Genomic DNA, 27,011 nt, shown 5'->3' with positions numbered 1-27,011 from the left:
ACGGTCCTTTGGTGATGGGAACGGTGTTTATGTACACTCCTAGCAAAATGTAGACATATAAATCAGTAGTTAATTAATATGAGAGGGGGAAATCAATTGTATGTCTCAAAGGTTCTCAAAAGACAAACTGAATCTTTTTAATAGATAGGCTACGTGTTTGATATGCGGACTCTCTCAAAAGCCTAGACCAAGTAGATTAGAAGCTTCCAATAGCACAGCTATATACAAGATACTGGGTACTGTACAGCAAACCATAACAAAGGGACTTTTCAAAGTTAACCCAATTAACAAATAATGTGATGATAATATTAACTATTGATTGTCTTTTTGAACCCTAAGACAGCAGGAACCTCACATCTTCACTATAGAGCCCCTACTTCCCCCAGTCCTGGCACCCTTGGATAGGGCTCACTTTCCCGTATGCTTCTCCCAATCCATACCAAATAATATTGCATCCGCCGATCACAACCTAACCAAAGCAACGATTGCCATCTCAACATGCTTCACCTCAGTGTGTATCCAGAGACTTCACGTGTGGAATGACAACCTTTCAGCTTCATTACTCGGGTGAGACCTTTCCTTTTATAGTACACTCTAATTTCATCTCAGGTAGTTCACTTTCTAACAAAGTCCCATAACCTAGACATACACCAGTTTCTGTGAGAGAGAGCGTATGTGCACACGTATCCATAAACTACTGCAAAATATATACCTGAAAGCAGGATTACACTAGAGTTTGCAGTGAGTACCTCCCTAACACTTCCTCTCCACTATTCCAATCTTGGGATCCACGATTGCTCAACAAATTGTTTGGCTTTGTATGTTAACTCTCTTTTCAATCACCAGGTTCCAGATGCCACCAGGATGCTGGCTAGGCTTCCCTGGATTGAAGACCCCACCAATGTGTCCTGGAGCTCAGCTTCCCCAGAGACACACCTTACTAGGGAAAGAGAGAGGCAGACTGGGAGTATGGACCGACCAGTCAACGCCCATGTTCAGCGGGGAAGCAATTACAGAAGCCAGACCCTCTACCTTCTGCAACCCTCAACGACCCTGGGTCCATGCTCCCAGAGGGCTAGAGAATGGGAAGGCTATCATGGGAGAGGGAGGGTTATGGGGATTGGGTGGTGGGAATTGTGTGGAGTTGTACCCCTCCTACCTTATGCTTTTGTTCACTAATCCTTTCTTAAATTAAAAATTTAAATAAAAAAAAATAAGTCTTTTGAGATTTTTTATCAGTGGCATAGGTTGGGTGTCCTCACATCTCAGCAAGGATAATTGGGTATAGAACATACAAATGGTAGTGACAGCTGGGCACTGCTTTGCCATGAGCATTCAGCCAGATGTGAACCCAGCCTCTACTGCACTGAAGAACACTTTGGACTGTGGTGTCATTACCCACCCGGCCCCTCAGGTATCTCTGGTTTGTTCTATCTGGAAAAGCTGTCCCATTATGGTGAAGACACATCTAAGACTAAGATGAAGATGAAGATGAAGATGATGATGATATCAAATGCCTGCAAAGCAGCACGTTTTGTCAGCCTCCGCGGCCTTACTATCACATCAACAGAGAGACTGTTCTCCTTGTGGCTCTGAGGAGTCTTGGGAATCGAGGGTATTGAACGTTGTTCACTGTGATGTAGCAACTGTCCCGTGGCAAAGAAGTGGCTCGCTTCATTCCTGTCCCACATCTTGGAATCTGAGTCTATGCCCAAAGTTTGGCGTCGTGCAAAGATTATAGCGGTTTTGAAACCAAAGAAAGACCCAACACTGGCCGCCAGCTATAGACCAATTTCTCTCCTCCATGTGTGTTACAAACTCCTCGAGAGGCTGCTTCTGTCACGTATTTCTCATCATACAGAGAAATTCCTATCACCTGCCCAAGCTGGTTTCCGCCCGCCCAGGAAGATCTACCTGCCAACAAGCCCTGGCCCTCTCAACTTACATTGAGAATGGATTCCAGAAGAATTTAAAGACGGGTGCTGTCTTTGTTGATCTCACAGCAGCCTATGACACGGTCTGGCACCGTGGTCTCCTAGTCAAGATCTCAAGATGCCTGCCTCCATGGGTGGCCAACACTATATCGTTTCTTCTCCAAAACAGAAGATTCCGGGTGCATCTGGGTGACAAGTCTAGCAGATGGAGACCTGTCTCAAGTGGCCTCCCCCAGGGCTCTGTTCTGGCTCCTACGTTATTCAATATTTACATCAATGACCTCCCAGAAACTTCTTCAAGGAAGTTCATCTACGCTGATGACATCTGCTGTGCAACTCAGGCATCCAAGTTCGACAACCTCGAGGAAACACTCACGAAAGACATGTCTCTGATATCTGATTACTGTAAAAAATGGCAACTAATCCCTAGCACTGCAAACACGGTATCATCTGTTTTCCATCTACACCATGCCTCGGCCTCACGTGAGCTTAATGTGCAGCTTGGCGATACGAGAATCCAGCATGAAGCCCAGCCAGTCTATCTTGGCGTTACTCTCGATTGCACTCTGTCATTTCACGAACATCTCATAAAAACTGCAGCAAAGGTGGGCGCGAGGAATAACATCATTGCAAGACTGGCCAGCTCCTCATGGGGCGTGAGCGCTTCCACACTACGATCATCATCTCTGGCATTATGCTATTCCACTGCAGAATACTGTGCCCCAGTATGGTTCCGTAGCCCCCATGTCCACTTGGTCGATTCCAAATTATATTCCTCCATGAGGATCATTTCTGGAACCATCCGTTCCACCCCGGTTCCATGGCTGCCAGTTCTTAGCAACATTGCCCCGCCAGATATTCGTCGGGATGCGGCATCATCTAAGTTCATTTCCCACGTCTACGCTCGACCGGACCTGCCAATATACGCGGAGATCTTCGCCCACCCTGTCCAACGCTTGACGTCTCGTCACCCAATCTGGTCCCCTACGCCTACACTGAACTTCTCTGTTCCATACTCTTGGAAACAGAGTTGGCAGTCAGCTGAGGTAAAGAACAAACACCTCATCACAGACCCCTGCGAGCGTCAACCCGGCTTTGACCTGGCACGTTATGATCGGGCCCTCCTCAATCGCTATCGAACAGGCCATGGCCGGTGCGCCGCTATGTTCCACCGCTGGGGAGCCAGAGACGACCCGAACTGCCCCTGCGGCTCCAGACAGACTATGACCCACATAGTCAACGACTGCCACCTCTCCAGATTCAAAGGAGGTGTCGAAACTTGACATCAGGCTCCACCTGACGCTGTTGACTGGCTACGGAAGAAGGGCAAACGCTAGAAGGAGAAGAAGAACTGTGATGTAGCAACTGTCACCGCTGGAGCTTTGACCTAGGTTTTCCTGCTTCCAGACTATGCTTCCAATGGCCTAAGTTGGAAATACGAAGCTTTGAGGTCAGTAACCCCATGCTGAAATACGTCTGGAGGGGAGGAAAGCTAGTCCCTCTGGCCTCCTGAGTCTGAAAGTCCCTCAAGAACATCCAGTTCTCTTTGACCTAATTCAATAGCCACCCAGCCCCCGGATCTTGAATTGATCTCCTGGGGATGCTTCTCCAGTGGGAGGAAGTGGCTTGTGCACATGGCCAGTGCTGGTTAGCTGCCAGTTTTAAGCTTGGGATAGAATATGAACTTGGCCCAGTGCAACAGTTGGGAATCAGCTTCTCCAAAGATCTACTCTGAAAGAACTAAAATGTGTTTCTGCAGGCTGGGGGTGTGGGGCCACCTGCCGGCACCCAGGTCCAGTGGAGAATCAGTCATAGAGGCCAGAACTCCCACCTTCTGCTCCCCATAAAGAATTTTGATCCATACCCCCAGAGGGGGAGAAATGTTAGGGGAAAATGACCAGAGGGCTCTGAACCCCAATTCCATCAGGACCTCAAGAGAGAAGAAAAAAGGAAGGACATTCAGAAGTAGTAACAGGTGTAGGTGTGACTTAGGAAGAGAAGGTGGGATGATAGGAAAAATGGGAAAATAGATACAGACAGATAGTTATAGAAATAATAGTCAACTCCTGTGATCTTGGAAGAACCACTGCAATTTCCGATGGAGGATACAGAACTTATAATTTTGTAAATTGATATTGTCACTATTTTTTAAAAAACTAATAAAATAAGATGATGTTTCTGATACTATTATAGAACCAAAGGCCCAGTCCTGCTGGCCTCTATCAAACTATAAAGAGTCCTGAGGGCTCCCCCTTGTAACAGCCCGCCATATGCACAGGACACCAGTGCAGGCCACACTTAAACGGGTCACGTCAAGAGTGCTGTGCTGCACTGCATACCCGCAGCCTAACCACATACAGCTCCAGGGTGAATGCAGAAAGTGACACCACTCATGGTATATTCAGTTAGCCATTAGTCAGGTTTTAAAATAACTCAGGTGAATCCCTGCACTAGAGGGTGCTGAAGGGGACCTTAGGGAGCTTGAAAGGGTTAACTTTCCCACAGCCCCCTCTGAACAGAGTCCCTCCCCAGACTCTGCAAAGTCACACCTTGTGCATGGAACCAAAGCAGTGTCCCTTTACTGGCCTCAAACCACCTACGCTAGAACACCTCACTAGTCATGGTGAGGCTAGAGGTGGGATGAGCACATTGCTTGTGTGGGAAGCCGTCTCCCTCAGGGGCCACTTGACTTGGAGTCTTATGCTGACAGAGGAGGTCCTGATCAGACAAGGACATCTTAGACTATCTGAGGCAAAATGAGGGGCGGAGAGAAGCCGGGTTGTTTTGAGTCAAGTGAGTAGCTTGGTCAAGTGCCCAGGAGGCTGGGCAGCCCAGGGAGGCTCAGGACGCATACTCTGTACAGAGATGCTGTTTCTGAAATGGCACCTGACCTACTTCTGAAGGCTTGTCCTTGAAGTCGCCATTTGCAGAATTCTGAGGCTAAAGGGAAGAGTTTATTAGCAAATCCTAAATATCTCCACTAGGAGAACCCACTCTGTTTGGCTTAATGGCTTTTCCATCACTTGGACACTGTATAAAGAGTACTAATGACTTCTTTCCTTTTCCCAACTAGAAATTGTGTTTCTCCCTTACTTTCACATTTGCTTCCCTGTTGTTAAAATTCGGAGGCTCCAGCTGGCCGGGCTAGCTTCACGGGCGGGTAACAGAGACGCGGAGACAACGGCTGGGCAGGGAAGCTGTATTTCTTTATTCAGGAACAACGATTCATAAACTAAGACAAACTAATCACCAAACAGAACTCTGCTGTCTCTTTGCGGCGGCACAAGCACTCTCTCTGACTCTGCAACTCAGGAACCCTGTCGGGGTTCCTAGGGGTGGGGCCAAGTGGGCTTGCGAAACTAGCAGGACTGATCCAATTTTCTTGGTGGGGGAGAACTAGAACAACCCAATGTAAAGTATACAACACTTCCCTGGCACTTGGTTTGTGTCGGTCTGGCTTCGCGAGAGGAGACAGACGACCAGGGACTCATGGATGAGCTGTACACAGTATCTCTTTATTCATTCAGGACGCAGCGCAATCTAAGCCGAGCTAGACTAAAACTGACACAGCTACCAACTAACTAAAACGAACATTGTTGTTGTTTTTAATTTTATTTACTTATCTATTCCCTTTTGTTGCCCTTGTTGTTTTATTATTGTAGTTATTATTGATGTCGTCATTGTTGGATAGGACAGAGAGAAATGGAGAGAGAGGGGAAGACAGAGAGGGGGAGAGAAAGACAGACACCTGCAGACCTGCTTCACCGCCTGTGAAGCGACTCCCCTGCAGGTGGGGAGCCGGGGGCTCAAACTGGGATCCTCATGCAGGTCCTTTGTGCTTTGCACCACCTGCACTTAACCTGCTGCGCAACCACCCGACTCCCCTTATTTATTTTTAACCAGAGCACTGCTCAGCTCTGGCTTATGGTGGTACGGGGAATTGAACCTGGGACTTTGAAGCCTCAGGCATGAGAGTCTCTTTGCATAACCATTATGCTATCTATCCCCACCCAGGAGCTTGGTTTTTTAATGCTAGAACTAATCTTACACTCGACATGCTTTCCAAACTAAAGTTTCCTCATTAAATACTGAAGTTAGAATTGTTTTGACTTTTTTTATTTTAAATTTTTTTATATATTTATTTACTCTCTTTTGTTGCCCTTGTTGTTTTATTGTTGTAGATATTATTGTTGTTAGTGAGGTCATTATTGTTGGATAGGACAGAGAGAAATGGAGAGAGGAGGGGAAGACAGAGAGGGGGAGAGAAAGACAGACACCTGCAGACCTGCTTCACCACCTGTGAAGGGACCCCCCTGCAGGTGGGGAGCCAGGGGTTCGAACCGGGATCCTTAAGCCGGTCCTTGTGCTTTGCGCCACCTGCGCTTTAACCCGCTGCGCTACCGCCTGACTCTCTGTTTTGACTTTTTTACAGGTGAGGACTCTATTCCTCTTTTTAATATATATATAGTTTTATAACGAGAGAGATACAGAGAGAAAAATAGAGACCACAACACTGCCACACTCTGGCCTATGGATTCAACCTGGGACTTTGGAACCTCAGACACAAAAGTCTTTTTTTGCATAATAATTTATGCTACCTCCTCCACCCAAGCACTATGATTCTTAAACACTGGATAAGCTGAAGATTTTAAAACTGAGATATGAAGTGAGATCTTCAAGACCCGTTTGTTAGATTGTGTGGTTTACATCTGTGCTTTAATAAGCTCTCATAAAAGGATGCAAGCGTGATGTCAGATGTTATGTCCTTGCTCAGTCAGCCCACACAGCAAGCTTCTGAGGCAGACAGCACCATCTCACACAGATCTTGAGTCGAGTGTACACCAACACGTTTTCCTTGCCAGCAGACATGAGGACACTGGAATGGAACACCTGGGCTAGGGGTCCGTACCTGCCCTGGTCTCCACTTCCTGCTTTGCTGATCACTAATAGTTACTGTTAGTTCTATGATTTTACTTTAAGGGGATCCTGCCTTTAACAGAACAAGCTCTCTACCATATCACTCACTGTTACAGTTTCAGTCTAATGTGTCTTATAGAGCTTACAACGCTCAGCATTTCCTTTTGAAGGCCAAAAACTCTGGGGCGAGGTCTTGGGTCAGGACTTACCAGTCAGTCATTAGCTAATTAGTAAGGGTTACTTGGTATCGGGCTGAGAACAAGCATGGGGCTCAGGCGAGTGGAGGTGGAAGAGCAGGAGGGTTTCTGGTGGACCAAAGGAAGTTGGATGGCAAAGAACCCAAAACAAAGACTTCACCTAAGTACATTTTATGTGAATTCTGCTCAACTCTGGGTATGCCTTAAAAGCTGGAATTCCATTGCCTCTTCTTTTCATGTAGGCCTCCTCTCAGGATTTCTTGCAAGACTGATAGTGGCAAACCCCTTTAGTTTCAGAATGTTTGAAAAGGTCTTTACTTCTCCTTCACACTTGAAGGATAATTTAACAGGATATACTATTCGTGGCTGGCAATTCTTGTCTTTTAGTCCTTTGAATATGCCATTCCACTTGCTCCTTGCCTCTAGGGTTTGTGGTGAGAAATCTGACAAAAAGCTTAATGGTTCTGCTTCTCTGTGTGACTTTCTTCCTTTCTCTGGCAGCCTGCAGTAATCTTTCCTTATCCTTGGTCTCACTCCCCAAACCAGGGTGAGGGTAATAAAAACAGAGCAGAGAAGGAGCTGGGGGGACAGCATAATGGTTATGCAAAAGGCTTTCACGCCTGAAGCTCTGAGGTCCCAGCACCCACTAAGCCAAAACTGACCAGTATCCATTCTTTCTCTTCTCCCTCTTTCCCTCTCTGTATCCCTCTCATTAAAGAAAAGAAAATATTTGTAAAAAGGAAAAAAGCAAAAAAAAAAAAAATAGGTGCAATGCTGCCGACATGGATAACAACTAGATTGAGTGGGTGGGGGTACTGCGGAGAAAACACCGCAAACAGACACCTACAGAGAGATTCTGGGCGCGGAGGGAAGGTCCAAGAATTTCTGTCTGTCTCCCTCCCACCTCCATGCTTCAACCAATCAAAATCGCCCTTGCTAACATCAGCTGGCAACTTACCCAACGCCTAAAAATGAAAAATAAATGCAAGCATCATCTTTGCCTCTGAAAACCACAGACAGAAATAAACCTGGCAGAGAGGGCGGGGCAGCACCGATCCTGATGCCACGCTTCCGAGTGTGTGGGCGCCAGGGTAGACCTCGAAGAACCGCTTTCCCTGGGAAAGACGACCCACGCTACCGGCAACCAGAGCCGCTGGGTGCTGGGTCTTGCTTCTGCCGCCCGGGATGCCACCCAGCCGCCGCCCCCGGCAGGCTCGCACTTCACCCTGGAAGCCGGCCTGCAGAGGTCTGCACAGCTCGGACTGCACAGCTGCACGTGTCCCCACCATGCACATCACCCTGGAAGCCGGCCTGCAGAGGTCTGCACAGCTCGGACTGCACAGCTGCACGCGGCCCCACCATGCACATCACCCTGGAAGCCGGCCTGCAGAGGTCTGCACAGCTCGGACTGCACAGCTGCACGTGTCCCCACCATGCACATCACCCTGGAAGCCGGCCTGCAGAGGTCTGCACAGCTCGGACTGCACAGCTGCACGTGTCCCCACCATGCACATCACCCTGGAAGCCGGCCTGCAGAGGTCTGCACAGCTCGGACCGCACAGCTGCACGCGGCCCACCATGCACATCTTTGGATGACTAAAACGCGCTTCCCCTTTCGTGCCTGAGGCGCAAAGAGGCAGGTTCAGCCGCACCCACCCACCAGAACGTGAGCTGCTAGGGCTCTGGAAACCAATAAACAGCATTTAAATTCCTCAGTAAATAAAACAGTTTTTTAAAACTCCCCTTCTCGTTTTTCTCAGCCTGGGTAAGGCAGGAAGGAAGGCGTGGACAGCGCAGCCAAGTGTGGGCTTACACAAAGTGGAGAGCCTTCCCTCCGGGCATCCCTCCCGCACCCATACCCTTATTCCCCGCATCCTCTCGCATACCTCCACACCCCCGCATCCCTCCCGCACCCCCACACCCCCCCGCACCCCTCCCGCAAGCCCGCACCTCTCCGTCACCCCCGCACGCCTCCACACACCCAATCCCTGTACACCCCCACATCTCTCCACACCCCCGCATCTCTCCACACCCCCGCATCCCTCACGCACCACCCTCACAACCCCACATCCCTGCATCCCTCACGCACCCCCGCATCCCTCACGCACCACCCTCACAACTCCGCATCCCTCCCGCACCCCCGCATCCCTCCCACACCCCTCCCGCACCCCCGCATCCCTCCCGCATCCCTCCCACACCCCCGCATCCCTCCCGCACCCACACCCTTATTCCCCACATCCTCCCGCATCCACCACCCCTCCGCATCCTCTCGCATACCTCCAAACCCCCGCATCCCTCCCGCACGCCTCCACACACCCAATCCCTGTACACCCCCGCATCTCTCCACACCCCCGCACCCCCCGCATCTCTCCACACCCCCGCATCCCTCACGCACCACCCTCACAACCCCGCATCCCTGCATCCCTCAAGCACCCCCGCATCCCTCCCGCACCCCCGCATCCCTCCCGCATCCCTCCATCCCTCGCCCGCGCCCAGCGAGCTGGTTCCCATGGCAACCGGCGCCCACTCAGTGCCGCAGCCCCGCCCCGCACGCGACTCCCAAATCCCGCGAGGCGGGAGGAGGCCGGTTGCCAGGGAAACGGGAGGACGCCAGGCAGCCGCCCCCTCCGCCTCCGCCCGACTGAGCTGCCTCCAGCGGGAGGAGGACGAGGGGCGGGCCGAGGGAGGGGAGAAGCGAGAGGAGGAGGAGCAGGGAAGGAGCAGAGGCGTCGGGCGCTTGATGGGCGGACCCTCCGCCCCGCACCTGCCCGCAGGCCCCACGCCGCCGCCCCTGTAGCCCCGCCCGGGAGGAGGGACTGAGCGCAGGTAGGCGGGGCCTGGGCGGAGGGGCGGGGCCTGGGCGGAGGGGCGGGGCCAAGTGGAGGCCAGGTGACGCGGGGCGGGGGGCGGGGCCAGGTGAGGCAGGGGGGCGGGGGGCAGGGGGCGGACAGGGGGGCAGGGCAGGCCCTGGAAACCTGGGGGAGCCGGGCCTGGAGTCTGGCAGCTCACCGCCCTTCCCGGCCTCAAAGGGGCAGGATGGGGGCACTGAATACGCGCACAGGGCCGCCTGGGGCCTCTGACTGGCCCCTGGGCGGAACAGGTCCACGGGGCAGACGTGCACCTCGAACCATCGGGTACAAAATACTTAGGACTGACCACGGGATTGCTGTCAAGCTGTGACACCCCAGCCCCAGCCCCAGCCCCCAAACCCAGCCGCCAAACCCAGCCCCCAAAACCCAGCCCCTAGTCCCAGGCCAGGTCCCAGCCCCAGTCCTAGGCCCCCAGCCCTGGCCCCAGCCCCCCCCCCCACCACAGGCCCCAGACCCCAGTCCCCAGACCCCAGGCCCCAGCCCCAGACCCCAGGCCCCAGCCCCCAGGCCCCAGAACCCAGGCCCCAGTCCCCAGACCCCAGGCCCCAGCCCCAGCCCCCAGGCCCCAGCCCCCAGACCCAAGGCCCAAGACACCAGGCCCCAGACCCCAGCCCCAGACCCCAGGCCGCAGCCCCCAGCACCCAGGCCCCCGCCCCCAGGCCCCAGACCCCAGCCCCCAGGCCCCAGACCCCAGCCCCAGACCCCAGGCCCCAGCCCCCAGGCCCCAGGCCCCAGCCCCAGACCCCAGGCCCCAGCCCCCAGGCCCCAGAACCCAGGCCCCCAGGCCACAGACCCCAGACCCAGGCCCCAGCCCCAAGGCCCCAGCCCCCAGACCCCAGGCCCAAGACACCAGGCCCCAGACCCGAGCCCCAGACCCCAGGCCCCAGCCCCCAGGCCCCAGCCCCCAGCCCCCAGGCCCCAGACCCCAGCCCCAGAACCCAGGCCCCAGGCCCCAGACCCCAGACCCCAGCCCCAGACCCCAGGCCCCAGCCCCCAGCCCCCAGGCCCCAGACCCCAGGCCCCAGGCCCCAGAACCCAGGCCCCCAGGCCACAGACCCCAGACCCAGGCCCCAGCCCCAAGGCCCCAGCCCCCAGACCCCAGGCCCAAGACACCAGGCCCCAGACCCGAGCCCCAGAACCCAGGCCCCAGCCCCCAGGCCCCAGCCCCCAGGCCCCAGACCCCAGCCCCAGAACCCAGGCCCCAGACCCCAGACCCCAGCCCCAGACCCCAGGCCCCAGCCCCCAGCCCCCAGGCCCCAGACCCCAGGCCCCGGGCCCCAGAACACAGGCCCCCAGGCCACAGACCCCAGACCCAGGCCCCAGCCCCAAGGCCCCAGCCCCCAGACCCCAGGCCCAAGACACCAGGCCCCAGACCCGAGCCCCAGACCCCAGGCCCCAGCCCCCAGCCCCCAGGCCCCAGCCCCCAGCCCCCAGGCCCCAGACCCCAGCCCCAGAACCCAGGCCCCAGGCCCCAGACCCCAGCCCCAGACCCCAGGCCCCAGCCCCCAGCCCCCAGGCCCCAGACCCCAGACCCCAGCCCCAGACCCCAGGCCCCAGCCCCCAGCCCCCAGGCCCCAGACCCCAGACCCCAGGCCCCAGCCCCAGCCCCCAGGCCCCAGCCCCCAGGCCCCAGAACCCAGGCCCCCAGGCCACAGACCCCAGACCCCAGCCCCAAGGCCCCAGCCCCCAGACCCCAGGCCCAAGACACCAGGCCCCAGACCCGAGCCCCAGACCCCAGGCCCCAGCCCCCAGCCCCCAGGCCCCAGCCCCAGCCCCCAGGCCCCAGCCCCCAGACCCCAGGCCCAAGACACCAGGCCCCAGACCCCAGCCCCAGACCCCAGGCCGCAGCCCCCAGCCCCCAGGCCCCCGCCCCCGGGCCCCCAGGCCCCAGCCCCCAGGCCCCAGACCCCAGCCCCAGACCCCAGGCCCCAGACCCCAGCCCCAGACCCCAGGCCCCAGACCCCAGCCCCAGCCCCCAGGCCCCCAGGCCCCAGACGACAGACCCCAGCCCCAGACCCCAGGCCCCAGACCCCAGCCCCAGCCCCCAGGCCCCCAGGCCCCAGACCCCAGACCCCAGGCCCCAGGCCCCAGACCCCAGACCCCAGCCCCAGACCCCAGACCCCAGACCCCAGCCCAAAGCCCCCAGGCCCCAGACCCCAGACCCCAGGACCCCAGGCCCCAGCCCCCCGACCCCAGACCCCAGACCCCAGGCCCCAGCCCCAGCCCCCAGGCCCCAGCCCCCAGGCCCCAGAACCCAGACCCCAGGCCCCAGCCCCCAGGCCCCAGACCCCAGCCCCAGACCCCAGGCCCCAGACCCCAGCCCCAGACCCCAGGCCCCAGACCCCAGCCCCAGCCCCCAGGCCCCCAGGCCCCAGACGACAGACCCCAGCCCCAGACCCCAGGCCCCAGCCCCCAGCCCCCAGCCCCCAGGCCCCCAGGCCCCAGCCCCCAGGCCCCCGCCCCCAGGCCCCAGCCCCCAGCCCCCAGGCCCCAGACCCCAGACCCCAGGCCCCAGGCCCCAGACCCCAGACCCCAGCCCCAGACCCCAGGCCCCAGACCCCAGCCCCAGACCCCAGGCCCCAGACCCCAGCCCCAGCCCCCAGGCCCCCAGGCCCCAGACGACAGACCCCAGCCCCAGACCCCAGGCCCCAGACCCCAGCCCCAGCCCCCAGGCCCCCAGGCCCCAGACCCCAGACCCCAGGCCCCAGGCCCCAGACCCCAGACCCCAGCCCCAGACCCCAGCCCCCCGACCCCAGACCCCAGACCCCAGGCCCCAGCCCCAGCCCCCAGGCCCCAGCCCCCAGGCCCCAGAACCCAGGCCCCCAGGCCACAGACCCCAGACCCCAGCCCCAAGGCCCCAGCCCCCAGACCCCAGGCCCAAGACACCAGGCCCCAGACCCGAGCCCCAGACCCCAGGCCCCAGCCCCCAGCCCCCAGGCCCCAGCCCCCAGCCCCCAGGCCCCAGACCCCAGCCCCAGCCCCCAAACCCAGCCCCCAAAACCCAGCCCCTAGTCCCAGGCCAGGTCCCAGCCCCAGTCCTAGGCCCCCAGCCCTGGCCCCAGCCCCCCCCCCCACCACAGGCCCCAGACCCCAGTCCCCAGACCCCAGGCCCCAGGCCCCAGCCCCAGACCCCAGGCCCCAGCCCCCAGAACCCAGGCCCCCAGGCCACAGACCCCAGACCCAGGCCCCAGCCCCAAGGCCCCAGCCCCCAGACCCCAGGCCAAAGACACCAGGCCCCAGACCCAAGCCCCAGACCCCAGCCCCCAGCCCCCAGGCCCCAGCCCCCAGCCCCCAGGCCCCAGACCCCAGAACCCAGGCCCCAGGCCCCAGACCCCAGCCCCAGACCCCAGGCCCCAGCCCCCAGCCCCCAGGCCCCAGACCCCAGACCCCAGCCCCAGACCCCAGGCCCCAGCCCCCAGCCCCCAGGCCCCAGACCCCAGACCCCAGCCCCCAGGCCCCAGCCCCCAGACCCCAGGCCCAAGACACCAGGCCCCAGACCCCAGCCCCAGACCCCAGGCCGCAGCCCCCAGCCCCCAGGCCCCAGACCCCAGCCCCAGCCCCCAAACCCAGCCCCCAAAACCCAGCCCCTAGTCCCAGGCCAGGTCCCAGCCCCAGTCCTAGGCCCCCAGCCCTGGCCCCAGCCCCCCCCCCCACAGGCCCCAGACCCCAGTCCCCAGACCCCAGGCCCCAAGCCCCAGCCCCAGCCCCCAGCCCCCAGGCCCCAGACCCCAGTCCCCAGACCCCAGGCCCCAGCCCCAGCCCCAGCCCCCAGGCCCCAGAACCCAGGCCCCCAGGCCACAGACCCCAGACCCCAGCCCCAAGCCCCCAGACCCCAGGCCCAAGACACCAGGCCCCAGACCCGAGCCCCAGACCCCAGGCCCCAGCCCCCAGCCCCCAGGCCCCAGCCCCCAGCCCCCAGGCCCCAGACCCCAGCCCCAGAACCCAGGCCCCAGGCCCCAGACCCCAGACCCCAGCCCCAGACCCCAGGCCCCAGCCCCCAGCCCCCAGGCCCCAGAACCCAGACCCCAGCCCCAGACCCCAGACCCCAGGCCCCAGCCCCCAGGCCCCAGACCCCAGACCCCAGCCCCCAGGCCCCAGCCCCCAGACCCCAGGCCCAAGACACCAGGCCCCAGACCCCAGCCCCAGACCCCAGGCCGCAGCCCCCAGGCCCCAGCCCCCAGGCCCCCAGGCCCCAGCCCCCAGCCCCCAGGCCCCAGCCCCCAGCCCCAGACCCCAGGCCCCAGACCCCAGCCCCAGACCCCAGGCCCCAGACCCCAGCCCCAGCCCCCAGGCCCCCAGGCCCCAGACGACAGACCCCAGCCCCAGACCCCAGGCCCCAGACCCCAGCCCCAGCCCCCAGGCCCCCAGGCCCCAGACCCCAGACCCCAGGCCCCAGGCCCCAGACCCCAGCCCCAGACCCCAGACCCCAGGCCCCAGACCCCAGACCCCAGACCCCAGCCCGCAGCCCCCAGGCCCCAGACCCCAGACCCCAGGCCCCCAGGCCCCAGCCCCCCGACCCCAGACCCCAGGCCCCAGCCCCAGCCCCAGCCCCCAGGCCCCAGCCCCCAGGCCCCAGAACCCAGGCCCCCAGGCCACAGACCCCAGACCCCAGTCCCAAGGCCCCAGCCCCCAGACCCCAGGCCCAAGACACCAGGCCCCAGACCCGAGCCCCAGACCCCAGGCCCCAGCCCCCAGGCCCCAGCCCGCAGCCCCCAGGCCCCAGACCCCAGCCCCAGCCCCCAAACCCAGCCCCCAAAACCCAGCCCCTAGTCCCAGGCCAGGTCCCAGCCCCAGTCCTAGGCCCCCAGCCCTGGCCCCAGCCCCCCCCCCACCACAGGCCCCAGACCCCAGTCCCCAGACCCCAGGCCCCAGGCCCCAGACCCAGACCCCAGGCCCCAGCCCCCAGGCCCCAGAACCCAGGCCCCCAGGCCACAGACCCCAGACCCAGGCCCCAGCCCCAAGGACCCAGCCCCCAGACCCCAGGCCCAAGACACCAGGCCCCAGACCCAAGCCCCAGACCCCAGGCCCCAGCCCCCAGCCCCCAGGCCCCAGCCCCCAGCCCCCAGGCCCCAGACCCCAGCCCCAGAACCCAGGCCCCAGGCCCCAGCCCCCAGCCCCCAGCCCCAGACCCCAGGCCCCAGCCCCCAGCCCCCAGCCCCCAGGCCCCAGACCCCAGACCCCAGCCCCAGACCCCAGGCCCCAGCCCCCAGCCCCCAGGCCCCAGACCCCAGACCCCAGCCCCAGCCCCCAGGCCCCAGCCCCCAGACCCCAGGCCCAAGACACCAGGCCCCAGACCCCAGCCCCAGACCCCAGGCCGCAGCCCCCAGCCCCCAGGCCCCAGGCCCCCAGGCCCCCAGGCCCCAGCCCCCAGCCCCCAGGCCCCAGGCCCCAGCCCCAGACCCCAGACCCCAGGCCCCAGACCCCAGCCCCAGACCCCAGGCCCCAGACCCCAGCCCCAGCCCCCAGGCCCCCAGGCCCCAGACGACAGACCCCAGCCCCAGACCCCAGGCCCCAGCCCCCAGCCCCCAGCCCCCAGGCCCCAGGCCCCCAGGCCCCAGACCCCAGACCCCAGGCCCCAGGCCCCAGACCCCAGACCCCAGCCCCAGACCCCAGACCCCAGACCCCAGACCCCAGACCCCAGCCCGCAGCCCCCAGGCCCCAGACCCCAGGCCCCCAGGCCCCAGCCCCCCGACCCCAGACCCCAGACCCCAGCCCCCAGACCTCAGCCCCAGGCCCCAGGCCCCAGCCCCCAGCCCCAGTCCCCAGACCCCAGACCCCAGGCCCCAGCTCCCAGGCCCCAGCCCCCAGCCCCCAGGCCCCAGGCCCCAGGCCCAGACCCCAGACCCCAGACCCCAGGCCCCAGGCCCCAGACCCCAGCCCCAGACCCCAGTCCCCAGACCCCAGGCCCCAGACCCCAGACCCCAGGCCCAAGACACCAGGCCCCAGACCCCAGCCCCAGACCCCAGGCCGCAGCCCCCAGGCCCCAGCCCCCAGGCCCCAGCCCCCAGCCCCCAGGCCCCAGACCCCAGCCCCAGACCCCAGGCCCCAGACCCCAGCCCCAGACCCCAGGCCCCAGACCCCAGCCCCAGCCCCCAGGCCCCCAGGCCCCAGACGACAGACCCCAGCCCCAGACCCCAGGCCCCAGACCCCAGCCCCAGCCCCCAGGCCCCCAGGCCCCAGACCCCAGACCCCAGGCCCCAGGCCCCAGACCCCAGACCCCAGCCCCAGACCCCAGACCCCAGGCCCCAGACCCCAGACCCCAGACCCCAGCCCGCAGCCCCCAGGCCCCAGACCCCAGACCCCAGGCCCCCAGGCCCCAGCCCCCCGACCCCAGACCCCAGGCCCCAGCCCCAGCCCCCAGGCCCCAGCCCCCAGGCCCCAGAACCCAGGCCCCCAGGCCACAGACCCCAGACCCCAGTCCCAAGGCCCCAGCCCCCAGACCCCAGGCCCAAGACACCAGGCCCCAGACCCGAGCCCCAGACCCCAGGCCCCAGGCCCCAGCCCGCAGCCCCCAGGCCACAGACCCCAGCCCCAGCCCCCAAACCCAGCCCCCAAAACCCAGCCCCTAGTCCCAGGCCAGGTCCCAGCCCCAGTCCTAGGCCCCCAGCCCTGGCCCCAGCCCCCCCCCCACCACAGGCCCCAGACCCCAGTCCCCAGACCCCAGGCCCCAGGCCCCAGCCCCAGACCCCAGGCCCCAGCCCCCAGGCCCCAGAACCCAGGCCCCCAGGCCACAGACCCCAGACCCAGGCCCCAGCCCCAAGGCCCCAGCCCCCAGCCCCCAGACCCCAGGCCCAAGACACCAGGCCCCAGACCCAAGCCCCAGACCCCAGGCCCCAGCCCCCAGCTCCCAGGCCCCAGCCCCCAGCCCCCAGGCCCCAGACCCCAGCCCCAGAACCCAGGCCCCAGGCCCCAGACCCCAGACCCCAGCCCCAGACCCCAGGCCCCAGCCCCCAGCCCCCAGCCCCCAGGCCCCAGACCCCAGACCCCAGCCCCAGACCCCAGGCCCCAGCCCCCAGCCCCCAGGCCCCAGACCCCAGACCCCAGCCCCAGCCCCCAGGCCCCAGCCCCCAGACCCCAGGCCCAAGACACCAGGCCCCAGACCCCAGCCCCAGACCCCAGGCCGCAGCCCCCAGCCCCCAGGCCCCAGCCCCCAGGCCCCCAGGCCCCCAGGCCCCAGCCCCCAGCCCCCAGGCCCCAGGCCCCAGCCCCAGACCCCAGACCCCAGGCCCCAGACCCCAGCCCCAGACCCCAGGCCCCAGACCCCAGCCCCAGCCCCCAGGCCCCCAGGCCCCAGACGACAGACCCCAGCCCCAGACCCCAGGCCCCAGCCCCCAGCCCCCAGCCCCCAGGCCCCAGGCCCCCAGGCCCCAGACCCCAGACCCCAGGCCCCAGGCCCCAGACCCCAGACCCCAGCCCCAGACCCCAGACCCCAGACCCCAGACCCCAGCCCCCAGGCCCCAGACCCCAGGCCCCCAGACCCCAGCCCCCAGACCTCAGCCCCCAGGCCCCAGGCCCCAGCCCCCAGCCCCAGTCCCCAGACCCCAGGCCCCAGCCCCCAGGCCCCAGCCCCCAGGCCCCAGGCCCCAGGCCCCAGACCCCAGACCCCAGACCCCAGGCCCCAGACCCCAGCCCCAGACCCCAGTCCCCAGACCCCAGGCCCCAGGCCCCAGACCCCAGCCCCCAGACCCAGGCCCCAGGCCCCAGACCCGAGCCCCAGACCCCAGGCCCCAGACCCCAGCCCCCAGCCCCAGCACCAAGCCCAGTCCCAGACCCCAGGCCCCAGGCCCCAGACCCCAGCCCCCAGCACCAAGCCCAGTCCCAGACCCCAGGCCCCAGGCCCCAGACCCCAGCCCCAGCCCCCAGGCCCCCAGGCCCCAGACGACAGACCCCAGCCCCAGACCCCAGGCCCCAGCCCCCAGCCCCCAGGCCCCCAGGCCCCAGACCCCAGACCCCAGGCCCCAGGCCCCAGACCCCAGACCCCAGCCCCAGACCCCAGACCCCAGGCCCCAGACCCCAGACCCCAGACCCCAGCCCGCAGCCCCCAGGCCCCAGACCCCAGGCCCCCAGGCCCCAGCCCCCCGACCCCAGACCCCAGACCCCAGGCCCCAGCCCCCAGACCTCAGCCCCCAGGCCCCAGCCCCCAGCCCCAGTCCCCAGACCCCAGACCCCAGGCCCCAGCCCCCAGCCCCCAGGCCCCAGCCCCCAGCCCCCAGGCCCCAGGCCCCAGACCCCAGACCCCAGACCCCAGGCCCCAGACCCCAGACCCCAGGCCCCAGGCCCCAGACCCCAGCCCCAGACCCCAGTCCCCAGACCCCAGGCCCCAGACCCCAGGCCCCAGACCCCAGCCCCCAGACCCAGGCCCCAGGCCCCAGACCCGAGCCCCAGACCCCAGGCCCCAGACCCCAGCCCCAGACCCCAGTCCCCAGACCCCAGCCCCCAGCCCCAGCACCAAGCCCAGTCCCAGACCCCAGGCCCCAGGCCCCAGACCCCAGACCCCAGCCCCAGACCCCAGGCCCCAGCCCCAGCACCAAGCCCAGTCCCAGACCCCAGATCTAGACCCCAGCCCCCAGCCCCAGACCCCAGGCCCAAGTTTTCTCTTTATATCTTGAATGTACTGCACTTGATGGTCAGTGTGTCCATCTCTTTTCACAGTGAAATGGAGATTAGCCCCCGAAGAGCTGTGTCTTCGTCATCCTTTTCACAGCTTCTTACCCCATATGACCCCCTAAGACATTGATTAGAAAGATCTCCCCAATCAGTCAGAAAGAGAAGGATGAATTATAGGATGATCTCACTCAAAGTGAAAGTGGAAAAACAAGATCAGGGGAAAAAAACAAACAAACAAAGCAGAACCTGGACTGGAACTGGTGCACTGCACCAAAGTAAAAGACTCTGGGGTGGAGGGAGGGTTCAGGTCCAGGAACATGATGGCAGAGGAGGACCTAGAGGGGGTTGAATTGTTATGTGGAAAACCGAGAAATGTTATGCATGTACCAACTACTGTATCTTACTGTCAACTGTAGACCGTTAATCCCCCAGTAAGAAAACGAACAAAAAAGCCTCCTGCGCTGTAAGAAGATGCATATCTGTTTAGGTAGCCTCGCTTTGCTCACCTCCTGCGCTGTAAGAAGATGCATATCTGTTTAGGTAGCCTCGCTTTGCTCACCTCCTGCGCTGTAAGAAGATGCATATCTGTTTAGGTAGCCTTGCTTTGCTCACCTCCTGCGCTGTAAGAAGATGCATATCTGTTAGGTAGCCTCGCTTTGCTCACCTCCTGCGCTGTAAGAAGATGCATATCTGTTTAGGTAGCCTCGCTTTGCTCACCTCCTGCGCTGTAAGAAGATGCATATCTGTTTAGGTAGCCTCGCTTTGCTCACCTCCTGCGCTGTAAGAAGATGCATATCTGTTTAGGTAGCCTCGCTTTGCTCACCTCCTGCGCTGTAAGAAGATGCATATCTGTTTAGGTAGCCTCGCTTTGCTCACCTCCTGCGCTGTAAGAAGATGCATATCTGTTTAGGTAGCCTCGCTTTGCTCACCTCCTGCGCTGTAAGAAGATGCATATCTGTTTAGGTAGCCTCGCTTTGCTCACCTCCTGCGCTGTAAGAAGATGCATATCTGTTTAGGTAGCCTCGCTTTGCTCACCTCCTGCGCTGTAAGAAGATGCATATCTGTTTAGGTAGCCTCGCTTTGCTCACCTCCTGCGCTGTAAGAAGATGCATATCTGTTTAGGTAGCCTCGCTTTGCTCACCTCCTGCGCTGTAAGAAGATGCATATCTGTTTAGGTAGCCTCGCTTTGCTCACCTCCTGCGCTGTAAGAAGATGCATATCTGTTTAGGTAGCCTCGCTTTGCTCACCTCCTGCGCTGTAAGAAGATGCATATCTGTTTAGGTAGCCTCGCTTTGCTCACCTCCTGCGCTGTAAGAAGATGCATATCTGTTTAGGTAGCCTCGCTTTGCTCACCTCCTGCGCTGTAAGAAGATGCATATCTGTTTAGGTAGCCTCGCTTTGCTCACCTCCTGCGCTGTAAGAAGATGCATATCTGTTTAGGTAGCCTCGCTTTGCTCACCTCCTGCGCTGTAAGAAGATGCATATCTGTTTAGGTAGCCTCGCTTTGCTCACCTCCTGCGCTGTAAGAAGATGCATATCTGTTTAGGTAGCCTCGCTTTGCTCACCTCCTGCGCTGTAAGAAGATGCATATCTGTTTAGGTAGCCTCGCTTTGCTCACCTCCTGCGCTGTAAGAAGATGCATATCTGTTTAGGTAGCCTCGCTTTGCTCACCTCCTGCGCTGTAAGAAGATGCATATCTGTTTAGGTAGCCTCGCTTTGCTCACCTCCTGCGCTGTAAGAAGATGCACATCTGTTTAGGTAGCCTCGCTTTGCTCACCTCCTGCGCTGTAAGAAGATGCATATCTGTTAGGTAGCCTCGCTTTGCTCACCTCCTGCGCTGTAAGAAGATGCATATCTGTTAGGTAGCCTCGCTTTGCTCACCTCCTGCGCTGTAAGAAGATGCATATCTGTTAGGTAGCCTCGCTTTGCTCACCTCCTGCGCTGTAAGAAGATGCACATCTGTTTAGGTAGCCTCGCTTTGCTCACCTCCTGCGCTGTAAGAAGATGCATATCTGTTAGGTAGCCTCGCTTTGCTCACCTCCTGCGCTGTAAGAAGATGCATATCTGTTAGGTAGCCTCGCTTTGCTCACCTCCTGCGCTGTAAGAAGATGCATATCTGTTAGGTAGCCTCGCTTTGCTCACCTCCTGCGCTGTAAGAAGATGCACATCTGTTTAGGTAGCCTCGCTTTGCTCACCTCCTGCGCTGTAAGAAGATGCATATCTGTTAGGTAGCCTCGCTTTGCTCACCTCCTGCGCTGTAAGAAGATGCATATCTGTTTAGGTAGCCTCGCTTTGCTCACCTCCTGCGCTGTAAGAAGATGCATATCTGTTTAGGTAGCCTCGCTTTGCTCACCTCCTGCGCTGTAAGAAGATGCATATCTGTTAGGTAGCCTCGCTTTGCTCACCTTCTCTATTTTCTGTTTAGCAGTGAAACTTTGGAAACCTTGCGCTTCAAGTCACTCATCTCTGTTGCTTATGTTCAAGATATTCTAAGATTTTTAAAGCACTTTAAGCAAGTCCTTTGTATAAGGATGCCTATGGTCTCCTAAAATCCTTCTCCCATGCACCCACTTGTGGGAAAGCAGAGATTTATAAACCTGACGATCAAATCTTAATACCATAATTTAAGCTTTGTTTCAAACAAAGGGAATTTCAACCCAAGGAAGGGTTACAATTTACACTTTTCTTCATTACTGAACTAGTAAAACATTTATTCTAGTAGTATTTCTACTATGAGAATACAGTAAGGAAATAGTAAAACAACTTGACTTCTTAAATGAACTCACTTCAGTTTTTTGAAAAATGCGGCCACACAATAGCAGAAAGACAGCATACTTGCATTGCATGTATTCTGTTTTTTTCTTTTTAGACAAATGAAAGAAATACATTCTGGGATCATATTTTGTTCTCCTTGGGGGAATTTGGCTTGAATTCACTGGACATTGACACTAGGGAGAATGCCTATGTCACAAAGTGTTTAGAATACTCCTCATTGAAATTTCACAGATGAGTAGAATTTTTAGGCCAGAGCGAGTCACTTGTTGCTGCTTTGAACCAAATAGGAGCCCTCCCCTCTCCCCTACATGCCTTCTCCCTCTGCTGATTTAACTGGCTGCTCCTGTTGATTTCTAAAGCACAAACCCGGCACAATGTATCACCCTCCAAGACTTAAAATAGCTGCGTGACCATGAGGAGCAGTTCAGAGGTGAGAGGTAGGAGAGGATGCTGAAGGCTGCTTTGGGAACTGGCGGTTTATCACCCCCCTTCTCCTCACAGCCCCTCCCCCTTCCCCCCACCCGCCTGTGGGCTTCAGATGGCCATCTGGTCAAGTCACCCCACAGAGCTGTGACCCCCAGAACAAGCATTTTCTTATGTGGACTGATTTCCAAGCAGTTATCTGTGTTTCCCCAGTCATCGCCATCAGCACAGTGGGAGGCAGGCTCCAGCCAGGTGGAGAATGCTCAGCTCCACTGTGGTGACCTGCCCACCAGCTCCTTGATCTTGCCCTTTGATGCTTCCTTGGTGTTTCTAATTATTGTTTAATCTCACCAAGTATCACTGTGTTTAAGTTCCACGCTGCACCAAAAATATCTTTTAAAGCAAAGTACAGTGATAGGATTGGGGAGGGAGAAGAGACTTGTGTAGGTGAGGGATTTCAAGTCTTCTGGTTAGAGGCGATTGTGAAGTCAGAGGTAACCTAGCAAATAATCCCAATAGTTCCATCTCCTACTTAATTCAGAGTCATTTCATGCCTTTTGATTTAGACGCCTCTTTAAAATCACATTGCATGAAGTCAGAATAATTAGCTGACTTTCCCTGGCTCACTTTGGGCCTGGAATGTATCTGACAGTTTCCATGGTGGATCCTTGAGACAGGCATCACTTTCCAACACGAGCAGTGAGGGGTTGTCTTTCTGCCTGTCTTAACACCAGCCTTTTCTGAAGAAGGTGGGAACATTAATCCATTCTCTGTAGGTACAGGTTCTTAGGAAAAGTTAAAAAGTCATCTTTTAAAATAAAGTGTCATAAACGACACTGTGTGTAGTAACAACATTAAGAGTCTGTGCAGACTGGATCGGCCTCCTGAGCTGTAGTGTTGGGCAGCTTTTTATAGCAGAGTAGAAACAGCCCCAAGGGATCAGGCTGGATGGCAAGGTCTCCAACCGGCCAGAAACAGGCACTGGTCCTGTCAGCCCAGGCACCCTGGCTACCGGCACCTACCCAACTGAGGCAGTGGGAGAGGAAGGCAGGCGGCTCGGACGCCTTCTCCCGGGGCTCCTCAGAGCACCTGCCACGTGGACCCACTAAAGACATGTGGGAATATTTCAGGGAGCTTCTCTGGATCTGCGAGGGCCTTTGAAAGGAGGTCTGGCTAGCTGGTTATTAAGTGTCCTTTGATAACTTGGTCACCTTCAATTTGCTGGTCGTAAATGTAGACCAGACTTCTTGAAAGAATCGCCCTAGCCCTGCTCCTGTCAGGCCGTCTCCTGCAGTGCTGCTCCTGCACTGAGGCTCTCGCCACGGTCACCAGCAACCTTCTTTCTGAAAAGGGGTCATGGGGTCTGGGGCTGCACCCACCTGCTTTTTTCCTGCCTCTGTGGCGTCTCTGCGGCTGCCACCTCTCTACAGCTACCTGCTGCCAAACGTTAGCATCGCTCAGGCTTCTGTCCCGAGTCACCGCCTCCCGTCAGCACCCACCCTGTCTCCTGTCTCTTCACCTTCTGTTCTCAGCCACACCAGCCCCTTCTTGCCCTGAGGCTTCTGGACCCATTACTCCTCCAGTCTCAGATGCCCTCCATCCTGCCGCCCACACACGTCAGTCACTTTTTATCAGCCTCAATGCCACGTCCTAAAGGAAACCTTTGCCCCTGCTGTCCCCTCCCACAGACACTTTCCCAAAGAGCCCTAGACACATCCCCACATCGCTCACCTCAGGGGCCACTTGTTCAACAGTGACACACGGTCAGGGTGAAGTTCATCTTGTTTAAAGCTCAGCGTAGAGCCCAGCCCAGGTGGGGGTAGAATGCATTGTTGAATCAGTAAATTTAAGTTACATGGGGCTGATAGCTTTAGTCATTGTGGATTTTTCTTTAATTTCTTTATTGGGGAATTACTATTTTACATTCGACAGTAAATACAATTGTTTGTACATGTAGACCAGACTTCTTGAAAGAATCGCCCTAGCCCTGCTCCTGTCAGGCCGTCTCCTGCAGTGCTGCTCCTGCACTGAGGCTCTCGCCACGGTCACCAGCAACCTTCTTTCTGAAAAGGGGTCATGGGGTCTGGGGCTGCACCCACCTGCTTTTTTCCTGCCTCTGTGGCGTCTCTGCGGCTGCCACCTCTCTACAGCTACCTGCTGCCAAACGTTAGCATCGCTCAGGCTTCTGTCCCGAGTCACCGCCTCCCGTCAGCACCCACCCTGTCTCCTGTCTCTTCACCTTCTGTTCTCAGCCACACCAGCCCCTTCTTGCCCTGAGGCTTCTGGACCCATTACTCCTCCAGTCTCAGATGCCCTCCATCCTGCCGCCCACACACGTCAGTCACTTTTTATCAGCCTCAATGCCACGTCCTAAAGGAAACCTTTGCCCCTGCTGTCCCCTCCCACAGACACTTTCCCAAAGAGCCCTAGACACATCCCCACATCGCTCACCTCAGGGGCCACTTGTTCAACAGTGACACACGGTCAGGGTGAAGTTCATCTTGTTTAAAGCTCAGCGTAGAGCCCAGCCCAGGTGGGGGTAGAATGCATTGTTGAATCAGTAAATTTAAGTTACATGGGGCTGATAGCTTTAGTCATTGTGGATTTTTCTTTAATTTCTTTATTGGGGAATTACTATTTTACATTCGACAGTAAATACAATTGTTTGTACATGCATAACATCTCCCAGTCATCCAGATAACGATATAACCTCTGGTTATATCTAGGTCCTCTGTTGACCTTTTTGAGCTTTAGCCATTGTTAATGTAACTAGGTTATTGGTTTTTAAAGATATTTGTTTATTGCAAGAGAAAGAGAGTAAAAAAGGGAGAGAGAGATCAGAACACCCCTCAGCTCTGGCGTAAGGCTATTCCAGGGGTCGACTCTGAGACCTCCATACTGCAGTAGACTGTGCTCCTCCTGGATTTATTGGGGTCTTTGTGTGTGTGTGTGTGTGTGTGTGTGTGTGTGTGTGTGTGTGTGTGTGTGTGTAACTGTTTGCATCAAGTGTCTGTGAACAGTCAGGACGGGCTCACTGACACCACAGCAAGTGTGGCTGTGTTATTCACACCTGGGATGGGAGGCTGTGTGGATGGCGACACCCTTACAAGACCTTCAGTCTTGTGAGAGAATGAGAGTAGCTCTCCCAAGACGCATCCAGACATGGCAGAGCAACAAGAGGTCATGCATATAGTGTGTGTGTGTGTGCTTATCTTTCTGTGCAGGTTGGCCACTAAGAATCATGTTGCATGAAGCGAGGGGCAGGCAGAAGTTCGTCAGCGATGTCCAGTACCTGCAGGACATACAGCACAAAGTGGACTCTGAATACCAGGTAACCACAGAGAGCGGGAGTCACCTTCCACCTTCACATGCAGCTGTGCGAGGGAATTCTCGACACTTATGAAGTCCGAGAAGTATGAATGGTTGCACGAGCCCCAAACCCCCCACTCACCAGGTAGCTGGCCCTGGGATACCTGAACTCACCTGGACAGTGAGGATTATTATAATACTGGCCTCATAATACAATCAGGAAAACTACGTGAAGAACTATATTTATTATTATTATTATTATTTTTTACGAGAGCCCTGCTCAGCACTGGCTTATGGTGGTATTAAGGATTGAACCTGAGACTTTGGGTCTCAGGCACAAGAGCCTTCTGCATTCTGCTGTCTCCTGGCCCCAAGGAACACTTTTTAAAGTATTTAGCACAGAGCGGGGCACACAGCCCTTGTCAACGGGCAGTCGGTAGTGTTTAAATCCGACAAGTCGGCTCTCAGGAAAAAGGGTGTTGAGCTCACCGGGTCTCCCTTGCACTTAGGAAGCAGCACACATCTGCTGCCTCCCTGCCTGGTGGCTGCCACATTCCGCAATGAGCTGTTTGTCACCCTAGCCACAGTGTTCACATGCAAAAACAGACAGGGAGCCTCGAGGCAGTCACCCTGCTCTGGCATCCGTCCGGCAAGCTCACCAAACTGGGCTGCACATCCCAGGAGTGTTGAAAGTGTCACTCGGCCAGGCCACCGCTGAGCTTGGTCAGCCTCGCCAAGCCGCCAAGTCTGTCATGTCCACTGAGGGCAGGCCAGAGCTCCCTCCTTAAGGGAAGCGCACAGCTGCCTCGGGGTGTCCTCCTCAGCAATTTCAGGAGTAACAGCCTCCCGGGTGACCGGGAAACCGCCGAGGCAGCCTGGCCCACACAGCACAGCTTACTGGGCGCAGTTTCCTCCCACCATGTGCCAGCTCAGGCAAGACTGAAGGCAGAGGGGCATGGTGTGAAGCAGATGGAGCTTAAACATCCCTCCGCCAGAGCCCTGTGGGGAGGTGCTCACTGAGAAGGGGCCTGAGGCCAGGCTGCCAGGCCACCTCTGACAGTCTCCGCTGAAGCAAACCAAAACTCCCTTGGGGCTTGGTTCTAACCCCACCTGGGACTTCCAAAATGATCCTCAGAAATAACGGGCCTTCTCAGGTGTCCCCTATGTCCTGAACGAAGTCCTTCTCTTCTGGGAGTCCTGGAGGAGCAACCTAGCCACACCAAAGCAGGGAAGGCACCCAGCTATCTGTGCACAGACCCAGACACGGGCAGGGAGAAAACTACAGGGGCTGCAGAGGGAAAGAGGGGAGATCAGGGCGGCAGCTTGCGCAGAAGGAAGGCACGTGCAGAGGTCTGAGACACAACCAGCAGACAGTGGACAAAACAAGAGGGTCAGAGCGGCTAAAGCCCCTGACTTAGCAGAGTGGAGGCAGGAGCGGGGTAGAGAGAGCCTGAAGCCCAGCTCTGCAGTCACTTATAGGGACTGATTTGTTTTGACCTCTTACTCTCATGGGCCAGCTGTGAGACATGGGCCAGGTGTGAGAAATGGGCCAGGTGTGAGACATAGGCCAGATGTGAGACATGCGCCAGGTGTGAGACATGGGCCAGCTGTGAGACATGGGCCAGGTGTGAGACAGGGGCCAGGTGTGAGACATAGGCCAGATGTGAGACATGCGCCAGGTGTGAGACATGGGCCAGCTGTGAGACATGGGCCAGGTGTGAGACATGGGCCAGCTGTGAGACATGGGCCAGGTGTGAGAAATGGGCCAGCTGTGAGACATGGGCCAGGTGTGAGACAGGGGCCAGGTGTGAGACATAGGCCAGATGTGAGACATGCGCCAGGTGTGAGACATGGGCCAGCTGTGAGACATGGGTCAGGTGTGAGACATGGGCCAGCTGTGAGACATGGGCCAGGTGTGAGGCATGGGCCAGGTGTGATACATGGGCCAGGTGTGAGGCATGGGCCAGGTATGAGGCATG

The 27,011-nt window shown here is 59.1% G+C and overlaps 1 protein-coding gene across 8 annotated transcripts in view; it reads left to right on the top strand.

Annotated features, from left to right (window-relative positions):
* Positions 1 to 9,662: 9,662 nt before the first annotated feature.
* Positions 9,663 to 27,011, top strand: part of MARCHF10 (membrane associated ring-CH-type finger 10) — an 88,568-nt gene continuing 71,219 nt past the window's right edge. For 5 of the 8 annotated variants that reach the window (XR_009552880.1, XM_060202524.1, XM_060202525.1 and 2 more), the window contains exons 1-2: positions 21,576 to 21,730; positions 24,948 to 25,054. Coding sequence is in view for 7 of the 8 variants with exons in the window: in XM_060202524.1 (XP_060058507.1) it covers positions 24,965 to 25,054 (90 nt within the window). In the remaining variant the exon portion in view is untranslated. Of the gene's footprint in view, positions 9,875 to 21,575; positions 21,731 to 24,947; positions 25,137 to 27,011 lie in introns of those variants that run through there. The other 3 variants (XM_060202521.1, XM_060202523.1, XM_060202526.1) reach the window with 3 other exon arrangements.

The sequence above is a fragment of the Erinaceus europaeus genome, chromosome 12, assembly GCF_950295315.1.
Source record: "Erinaceus europaeus chromosome 12, mEriEur2.1, whole genome shotgun sequence".
Taxonomy (NCBI): Eukaryota; Metazoa; Chordata; class Mammalia; order Eulipotyphla; family Erinaceidae; genus Erinaceus; species Erinaceus europaeus.
Note: the sequence above shows the minus strand (reverse complement) of the source record. Positions and strands in the feature narration are given on the sequence as shown.